This window comes from Crassostrea angulata, chromosome 1 (genome assembly GCF_025612915.1).
Source record: "Crassostrea angulata isolate pt1a10 chromosome 1, ASM2561291v2, whole genome shotgun sequence".
Taxonomy (NCBI): Eukaryota; Metazoa; Mollusca; class Bivalvia; order Ostreida; family Ostreidae; genus Magallana; species Magallana angulata.
The window spans coordinates 45,069,355-45,078,995 of NC_069111.1; the positions used below are offsets into that span (position 1 = coordinate 45,069,355).

The following is a 9,641-nucleotide window of genomic DNA, read 5'->3' on the forward strand; positions in this document are numbered from 1 at the left end:
ACAACAGTTATTACATAATATAATAATATGAAAAATATATGTCCTTGTATTTGCCTACATTTGTCAAAACACATACCAAGACATGTAGTCTCCAGATCAAAGCAGATGAACGTATAATTTCCATCTGCAAGAGTTGATATTGTGGGCGAGGATGTTGGAGGAGGTATCTTATGATTATCATCTGCCGTAGAAGAGTCTCCCAAGTTTACACCAGACGCATACGTGATACCCTCTCTCATTTCTTTGCACTCTAATGCTGATTGTGTCTCAGATTTCAACGATGACCTTCTCTTTTTGAATGTAGTTGATGACTTCCGTTCACAGTCCCTTGTCCTTTTCAAATCATGTTGAACTAATTCTTTCTTTGAGTGCTCTCCTGGTGACAACAGCAGTTCTTCATTTACCTTTGAAAAGATTGTGAAAATAATATAAATAATTTAACACTTTCAAAAATGAAATACAGTTTATGAATACTAGTGGCACTAAATAAATACAGAGCTATAAAATTTCAGCTACCTTTTTTTTAAGGATTCCAGTCCGAAATTTCTCTATCAGCTATCATTATCAAATCCCTACTCATTTTTTATCTAATCTTACAAAAAATTGAATCAAGATAATACAAAAACATTTATAGCATTAAACTTCTTATATTGACCTCATTCTGTTGGCATAAGATTTATTGGTCATTGATCAAAATTTTGAGATAAGGTGTCTTTTATTTATTTTAAGCCTTTTTCAATATTTCTGAAATTCGTTACATACGATCATTTTAATGAATAAGTGAGGTGGAACCAACAAAAAATATGCAAAATTATAAAGACTAAATTATAAAATTATCTTTAATATTAGGGTGCTGCCAAAAATGTTTTAGCGGAAAACAAATTTTGCAAAATTTTGTCCGAACTTCCTCTGTTTAGCTAAAATTCTATTTTTGTTTTGAGCCTTATTCCATAATATAGTAGAAATATCGAATGTTACATGTATGTCATTAATAATTCATTTCATAAATACTTTTTGTGATTAGAACAAATTTTACTCATGAAATTGAACTTTATAACAATCCAAATTTGAGAACTCAAACCCTGAGTAAACAACACCCTCATGAATTACATCTTTGTATACAACATTGTCTGTGTAATAACTACAGAGTTATTGTACACTAGGCAATACAGAAACAGAGTCAAAAAAATCTCTCTCGAGATAAAGCTACATTAAATTGTCCATGGGTAAAAACATGTTGAGTCAAGTCTATTCCCACTTGTTCTAAAGTGGCAATTATTGATTGACGTTGCAAATGCTGGATTTACTGGAAACTGTCGACGTTGAAGTAGAAAGAGTAGACCTGAATCTGATGGTGTGAAGGTATTTCAAGGTGGCAAGAACACCATTTTTCCAAAATGTTTTTCAGTCATAATTTTTGTATCTATGATGCGACGAGCTAGAAATATCAGCTATAATGTGTCCATTTAGAAGTCCTTCTTTTGGGATTATAATTCCGTATAAGTATTATAAAGGAAATATCTTTTCAAGAGCAAAATGTGGAGAGGGCAAACCAGATGGAGTCAAGGAATTCAAAAATTCCGTTGGCTATTTGGATGTTTGTGGACGGTCTTGAACTCTGTCTGCTCTTAAATAAACTTAACAGCTGTCCGATTTCAAGTCCTCCCTTATTTTGGTTGATTTGGTCTACTCGCTCATTGGTTGCTGCCATAATAGCTCAGTTGCATATTTTTTCATTAAAAGATTTTTTACACAAGTCTGGGTAACACGCTTTATCAAATTCTCTTAACAAATTTCATCAAGTGTGATACAAATTTCAGAAGGAAGTTCCAAGCTGTGTGTGATATTCCTCTTTGCCATTTCCAATGTTCAGGGGACAATTTTTCCTCGAAATGAATTTTCACTTTTCTGTCAGAGGATGCTCTGTGAACTCATATAAACACATAACTGTGCATCAACTGGACTTTGTCTAATATTATGCTTGACGCATTTCGAATACATTCTGCTAAAGAACTCTGTACTGAAATGTTGCTAGAACTTGTTTCAAGTATTGGTATTTGTATTTTAAATCATCCATCCACAGCTCTGCAGCAGTTCCCGATGATGCTACTGCTTAAGCTATATTACCAATATATGATTGCGCCCATGAGAAAAGGGTCCTTATGACAATTTTTACACATTTTGAGATTTTCATGGAATTTGACAGTAAACATGTTGACAATTTCAAAAAATGCAATTTTAGATCCTTCGGCAACTTTAAAATTATATTTTTATGCATTTATATCAACAAGTTTGTTTACTGCAGTGCAGCGTTCGGCAGCGTAACGTCAGTGACGTCATAATGATATGCGGCAAAACAAGTGTTGTAAAGTTTTAATAATCATGTTTATGTAATTAATTTTAATCATGTTATTTTCATTATCAGTAATAGATCACAAATATATGACAACACACTGGTACACATAAATTATATACATCAATAAAAACAACAAATACATCAATCATTTTTACAAGTAATTTAAAATTTCAGCAGAACAAAATTTCAGAATTTAACAAAAGTTCTGGCGTCGAACAACCTAAAAAATAATGTTACACCAGTCACTCTTCCAGATCTGCAGGAGTTGGGCACACTTCCTCCTGATGAAGTGGCCTGACGTAAGGGCGGACATTCCTGTAGAGGTACGTCTGGCGATCTCTGGATAGTCCAGGTGGCGTGATCAATATTGGTCTCGCATGAGGATCCGAGATGGGACTCTTCATGATGGATACGCTGGTCTCTTCTGAATCAACGCTCTCCTTAAGAAAGACGTACCCAGGATCTTGGCATGAAAACCGAAAGTGGTGGTACTTTCTTATGTTTCTGACGGCCTTGAAGTTTGTAGAGAGAAAGCTCTTCCAATCCCGCCATTCCCAAATCGCTCCACCGTCCTCGTGCTTGTATGGGATGGCAACATTGCTGGAGGCTGATTTTTGCACCACGTCCACCAACTGATTAAAAGAGTCCACATCACTTCGGCGGAAAAGTTTTCTTATGTGGCCAAATCCTCCATCAACAAGACATCTAGACAAATATTCATAATCATTATCCCAAGGTGATACATGTAAATGTAAACAGAAATCAAAAGAATATTTACACTGAAACATACAAGGTAATACATTAAAAATTCAATACCTTGTGTGTCCTGGAATCTGCATTTTTAGTGAGATTCTTTCGTGAAAGCCCATTAGAACTCTCCAGCACAGATACGCCAACATATACTGATTTTTGTTTTGACCTGCACAAAAAGGAAAAGAATTTTTTTTAATAAAAACTGTTAAAGTTTTACGAACGGGTAAATATCATAATAACAAACGTGAATTTATATTTAAATTTAAAAAGATAACTAATAAAAAAAAATAATATCAATGACAATAATAAAAATTTATACCGCTGCAGTTATCTGCATGTAAAGAACATGACTTTTCCCCAAATCCATATTCGTTGAATGTGTAGTCCAACATGCTAATAACCGCGTTTGCGCCATTGGTCAAAGTCCCATCTTGGCCTAAATTAAAATACTATAACATATTACACATATACAGTTTCTGCAAAAACAGGTAAAAAAATGTGTAAATAAAAAATAAATAAGAATTAACAAATTTTTCAATTTAACAATAAAAAAAAAATGATATTATTTACCGATTGTTTGATTTTCGTCAACCAAAAAGTTCAACTGCATAGACGCACTATCAATGCGGACCCCAAAGAGCTGGACTCTGCGAAGCATGACAAAGTATGTCGGTCCCATTTGTCTGGTGTGGTGCGGTAGCTGGAAGTGTTGGGCGAAATCGAAGGTGTAGTGCACGTTCTGAAGCTGCCCGCCTTGCCACTGCCCCATTTCTTCGACTGCTTCTTGTATGCACTCCCTGTAATGTTGTCGTTCTTTCCTAGCTGCTTCAATGTGATCCTGGAAAGCTCTTACGGATGTTAGTTTCTCCTCTTCTGTCCTAGCATCCATGATCTTCTTACGCAGGCACTCACACTTCTGACACACATCATCACGGGGAGTGCTGATCCGGATGTGTGGAATGCATTTTAGCCAGACATCTTCAAATGATGAAATTTTCATAGCACGGATGCTGGACTCCTCACAGGACTTCACATACCTTTGGTGTATTGCTTTCTTGGTATCTGATGCTGGCAGGTACACAGGGGGAATTCCATCGCTGCCTCTGGGTGCCTCGGGCTGTGGGATGCCGAACTCTTCTGCATAATTCTTTATAAATTTCACAGCATTTTCAATCTCCTCAAATTTCAATGCATGAGCTGGCTTTTTCCTCTTGTTTCCGTGTTCTCTAGGACAAACTCCATTTGTGTTCACATGAGTCACAATACTTGACAGTACTTTGTCTGACACATCATATATTGCCAAAAATGCGTCTCTGCATATGCTCTCTCCTTTGAAGTTATATGTATAGTGCACACGTTTTCGCTTGGTGTTTCTCTTTGTTGTTTGTCCAAAACAACCAGTTTGTAGAGTGCCCATGATGTACAACTCCTTCTCTACCTTGGTCATTTCTCTCATATTAAAGATATGTTCCTTAATCTCATTATCTGAAAATATTCCAAAGCAGTTCTTGGTACATGCGCATCTATTCATAAACGAACCATCAGAAGCGACACACAATGTATCCAAAGATTCGTCTGTTTCTAGATCTACAGCTGAATTATGCTCATTCTGTGTCTCCACAAACTCGGACATTCGAAGAGCGATCGTTGCGTCATGGTCAACATCTTCATTTTCATCTTCATGGTCACTTTCAGAATGATGATTATCATCATGTCGAGTCACATTCAAGCGCCCAAAATGTTCTTCAATTTGTCTGTCTAATTCCTATTAAAAAATAACTTACTTAAAAACCAAAAAAAGTTCCCTCCTGCAATCTCTCTCTCTCTCTCACACTCTCTCTCTCTCTCTCTCACACACTCTCTCTCTCTCTCTCTCTCTCTCTCTCTCTCTCTCTCTCTCTCTCTCTCTCTCATGAATGTAAATTTTGTAGTACATTGAATTATAGTATGTATATTGTACATGTTTAAAATACATGTATAGTGTATTTTAAAAATGTACAATTATTTTGTGTCCAACTTCATTTTGATTCGGTTTAATATCAAAATCATTATTTATTTTTTTGAAATTGTGTTAAATAGACATTTCAATTTTTTTTAAATATCTAATTAAATTATTTTAAATAATTAAAATCATATAAAGATAAATAAACAGAAGACTTCTAAATTAGACTTTGTGTCGTGTTAATTTTGATTAAATAAAGAATTTAAAAGAAAAATAATAACTGTTCAGGCACGTAGCATCATTTTTGAAAGTGTGTGTGTGGGGGGGGGGGGGGGGGGGGGACTCATCCAAAAAATCTTGACAAGCAAAAAAAAAAAAAAAAAAAAAAGGAAAAATTAGGTATTTCCCAAAATCTGGCGTAGTATATAACTTCAATTTCAATCCTAATTTCCCTATTTTCATATCAATTCTTTACATACTCCCCAAAAAGTGGGGGGGGGGGGGGGGCAACTCATTGTTAATTCAAATTTTTATATGTGGATTTTAAAAAATTTGTTGTTGCGAGAAAAAAGGGGGGGCTGGCTCCCCCTGCCCCCCTTCCCCCCCTCCCCCCCCCCCCCCCCCCGATGCTACGTGCCTGCTGTTTAAAAATTAAATTGATAGTCATTTTTAAATTGATACAGATTTCCCGTCCTGAGCCCCAAGTTAATGCATGACTGAGTTATCTCTCTTCTATTCACTCGTACGGTTAGATTTCACTACTTTTTCTAAATATTAGAATCGTTTATGTAAAACTATAGATTAATTAGATACAGTTAACTATATTTTCTTGCAAAATACGTTTCGCTACTAATTACATGTAGCCTACAACAACATGTCGGATGGTCGTCTGTCACAAGTCGGCGGATCATTATTAATTGATGTAAATATAAAAAAAAAAGTTTGATTTCATAATGTATTCTTTGAAATAAATGTGTGCACATATTTTCTATACCTCAAACTGATCCATGGTACAGAATGAAAGCAGTTATACAGAGCTTGCTCTCATAATTTGACTGCAAATGTACATGTATTCTTGAATCCGCTCCTCGTAAGTTTGTTTATCGTCGCCATGGTTGTGTAGTATTTAAACCAAAACAAAATCCGAAAAACAAAAATCGATAAATAAATAAAATATAAGCGAAAATAAGACAATGTTTCATATTTTTACCACAACTTTATTCTTTATTCAAAATAGCCTAGCATAAACATTTTTATTCGTTCATTTATAGTATAACGTTACATGTGGCTGGAATACGGCGCTATGATTAAACATCCAACGTTTATGACGTCGTTTCTCTGTTTTGTAAAAAAATGACATAAGGACCCTTTTCTCATGGGCGCAATCATATCTTATTTTTGCTAAAATTGTGTTGCAAGGAAAAGACTTTCCAGTACCCCAGAAAGAAAAGCGTGGATTTGGCTGTTGGTGAAAAAACAGCTTCAGTTATTTTATTGTATTGTACACTTTAATCTGATCCTTTATTCATTGTTTTCATGCTCCAAAACAATGTTGCAGAAGTCCTGTGCACAATAAGATATTCCTTTTCTATGATATTTGGAATGGTATATGTATGCGTGTTGTAACTGTAGCAAACAATTCGGCCTTCTCTGGTAAATGTTTGAATGTTTTTCCGTGTGCTTTAAACTGATCTTCAGTCAGAAGCAATGTTTTGTAAAATGTGCCTTCATCAGTGTTTGATATTAGCTTTATTTGTTCTGAAGTCTTTAGAATGTTGAGACTAGAACTGATTCCATAATTTCACAGGTTCAGCTGGTTCAAAACAAGATCGTTACAGAAAGTAAATGCAACTGACTGGGAGATCCAGATGCCGCTGCTTTACTCATACATTTAATCTATTCCTCGTCATCATTTTGAAGAAGTCCCATTTTCATGGCCGTTTCTTTAAATGTGTTACAAACTGTATCATCTTGAAGTTCTAAAGTAAGTACATCTGGGAAAGATTTGCAGCGGAAACTGTAATCAAGACATTGCAGATGTTTTCGTAGAAAGAAAGTGACTTTCGGCTTTAGGTGGGGCCATATATAATATACAAAAAGGCAAAATTTTTAAAAATCTTCGTTTTTATTCCCTCACATGTGAAGGAAAAACTAAATACATTACTATTCCTTCTACCAAAACTGTCAAATAAATGGACCCTGGGTTAGGAGTTCACACTCTAGGGTGGGGCCATTATGGCCATAAAGAATTAATGTCTTTCATCATATATAATCCCCCAGTCTTCATCCATATAATTATATTTGAAGAAACTAAATGGTTGTGATGTCCATGAACCCCTCTAACAAATTGTAAAATTCATGACCGCTGAGACAGGGGTTCAGGCTTTATATATGACCATGTACATGTAGTGAAAATGTATTAAATCTTAGAAAAAAAATTGTGTAAAAAGCCCAAATGCATGATTATTATATATGTACACGAAGTCCTCCTATATTGTGAAAGTCCCTGGTTCAGGCCCTAAGGCGGGGACAATATGGCTGTATGATCATAAATTTTTTAATCTTAAAAAAATCATTTTTTTTTCCTGCTTCCATATATACATGTATTGGAGAAAAACTAAATGCATGGTTATGATGTCAACGAAGTTCTCGACCTATATTGAAAAAAAGGATGGTCCCTGGACTTAGGGTTCAGACCCTAGGGCGGGGTCAATATGGTCATAAATTAAAAAAATTTTGATTGAATATTTATTCTATACTTCAAAATCATGCTTTGTTATTATGTTCAAAATATTCTGTTAGAGAAATTAGGCCAGGAGGCAGAAGTTTAGAAATTCGCCGCCCAAGGCCTTGATGCAGAACTTGAGATTTTCTATCGGTGGGGGGGGGGGGGGGGGACAAATATGATCATAATTATACTGAACATGTTTTTTAACTTTTTACTAAGGGTGATTTCCGCGGTCAATAAATAAGCAAACAATCACTTATGTATAAAACAAGGTATATTATTTAGATAATGACCACAAATAGCAAAGACAATCACGAGCAGACCTTCTCGTGGCTCCTCTGTCGAGATCCCGGGAAAAAAAAGCAGAGCTTGCGAAAAGGACGTGCACGTGAGCCCGATAACAATATTGCGGAAGTTACCCCCCCCCCCCCAATACACTACACACAATCCCTATTTGGTGGAGGAATGTCCCAATTCCGACTAGAAAAACAACAGAAGTTAAAAAAAAAAAGCAATGATAGTTCATGTTGTTTCTGTGACAAATTTCACCGATTGGTTTCGCATACGTGTATACAGTAGATCTTGGGCCGAGTACCGAACCCTGGGGAACACCAATCCTGAGAAACTTTGGTTCCGATAAAGTTGAACCAATCGAGACGCGTTGTGACCTATCACCCAGATACGACTGTAGCCACCGGAGGGCTGAGCCAGCTATTCCGTAAGAGTACTCGAGTCAACGAAAAAGTATATCGTAGTCAATGACATCGAATGCCGCAGATAAATCAAGCATCAGTAGCACAGCACAACATCCTTTGTCAAGGGAAACCGCAATGTCGTGATGGACTCTTAGAAGGGCAGTTTCTGTGGAATGAGCCGCGCGATAAGCAGATAGCAGATTATCATGTAGAGTGTTTGAACTGATGTGATCTTCGATCCTCTTAAGTCTTTGCAACAACTTTCTCGATGATTTTAGAAATGAACGATAGGTTTGAAACTGGCCTATGGTTTTTCAGACACTCTTTATCGAGCGACGGTTTCTTAAGAAGCGGCTTAACGATTGCTTGTTTAAAGTCATCTAGTTTCCACCCGTGCCTGCAACTCCGACACACCTTGCCCCCCCCCCCCCCCCCGGCAGATCCGATGGCCCGTGATTGGCCAGGTCCTTTTGTTCTTGACACACCCCCTTTTTCCGTGACCCATTCCCACTCGCCCCCTGGGTAAAGGACATGTCTACCTCCCCTACCACAGTATAATATCATCCATTGCCCGGGCGTGGGGAGTGCTGTAAACTGGTGGCCTAAATGGTGTGACAAACCCAAAGAGCTGGTCGAATCTCTCAGGTACAGCCCCCACCCCCCACCCCCCCCCCCCCTAGCACCCATGTGACTCCCTTGGGCCCCAGCTAAGCCAGCCGGCTTAGCTCTTTTACCCCGCGGGAGACACATGCCACTCTTCACTCGAGGTCCGCCCCTGCCGAGAACGAATCATACCCTTCCGCCATTTTATCCCCAGTCAAAAATCACGTACGTTCAAAAAATGTTCGCGCATGCATTTATGGAATTTGGTTTTTAAAAAAAGCCAAAATTTATTAGGACAGGAAATAAAATGTCAGATTGAGAAAAAGTGCACGAAAGAAAGCGGAGTATTTCTTCATAACATTGTTTATAAACTTGATTACTAAACAACACGTCACAGCGAGTTTTAGACCAACGAACCCCATCATGAAAGAAATGAAAATTTTTATCCGCAAGTTATCAAAAGACTACTGAAAATGTTAAATAACATAAAATACAATACTGGCACTGTACCAGTTATCGGCTATAATTTTACGTTATCTTTTCGTGTTTCCTTATTTCTTGATA

The 9,641-nt window shown here is 36.9% G+C and overlaps 1 protein-coding gene across 1 annotated transcript; it reads right to left on the reverse strand.

Annotated features, from left to right (window-relative positions):
• Positions 1–2,145: 2,145 nt before the first annotated feature.
• On the reverse strand, positions 2,146–6,419 carry LOC128156935 (uncharacterized). Its single transcript, XM_052819278.1, has 5 exons — positions 6,046–6,419; positions 3,680–4,874; positions 3,429–3,545; positions 3,173–3,275; positions 2,146–3,061 (listed from the first exon to the last, which is right to left on the reverse strand). Exons 1-5 carry the CDS (start codon positions 6,058–6,060, stop codon positions 2,599–2,601), a joined length of 1,893 nt encoding a protein of 630 aa, XP_052675238.1. The 5' UTR covers positions 6,061–6,419; the 3' UTR covers positions 2,146–2,598.
• Between the last annotated feature and the right edge of the window lie 3,222 nt (positions 6,420–9,641).

Coding starts and splice junctions, on each gene's coding strand:
- LOC128156935 (XM_052819278.1), bottom strand. Junction 3,276..3,428: donor ACATGCAGATAACTGCAGCG/GTATAAATTTTT, acceptor CTTTTTGTGCAG/GTCAAAACAAAAATCAGTAT. Junction 3,062..3,172: donor CAGATTCCAGGACACACAAG/GTATTGAATTTT, acceptor ATATTTGTCTAG/ATGTCTTGTTGATGGAGGAT.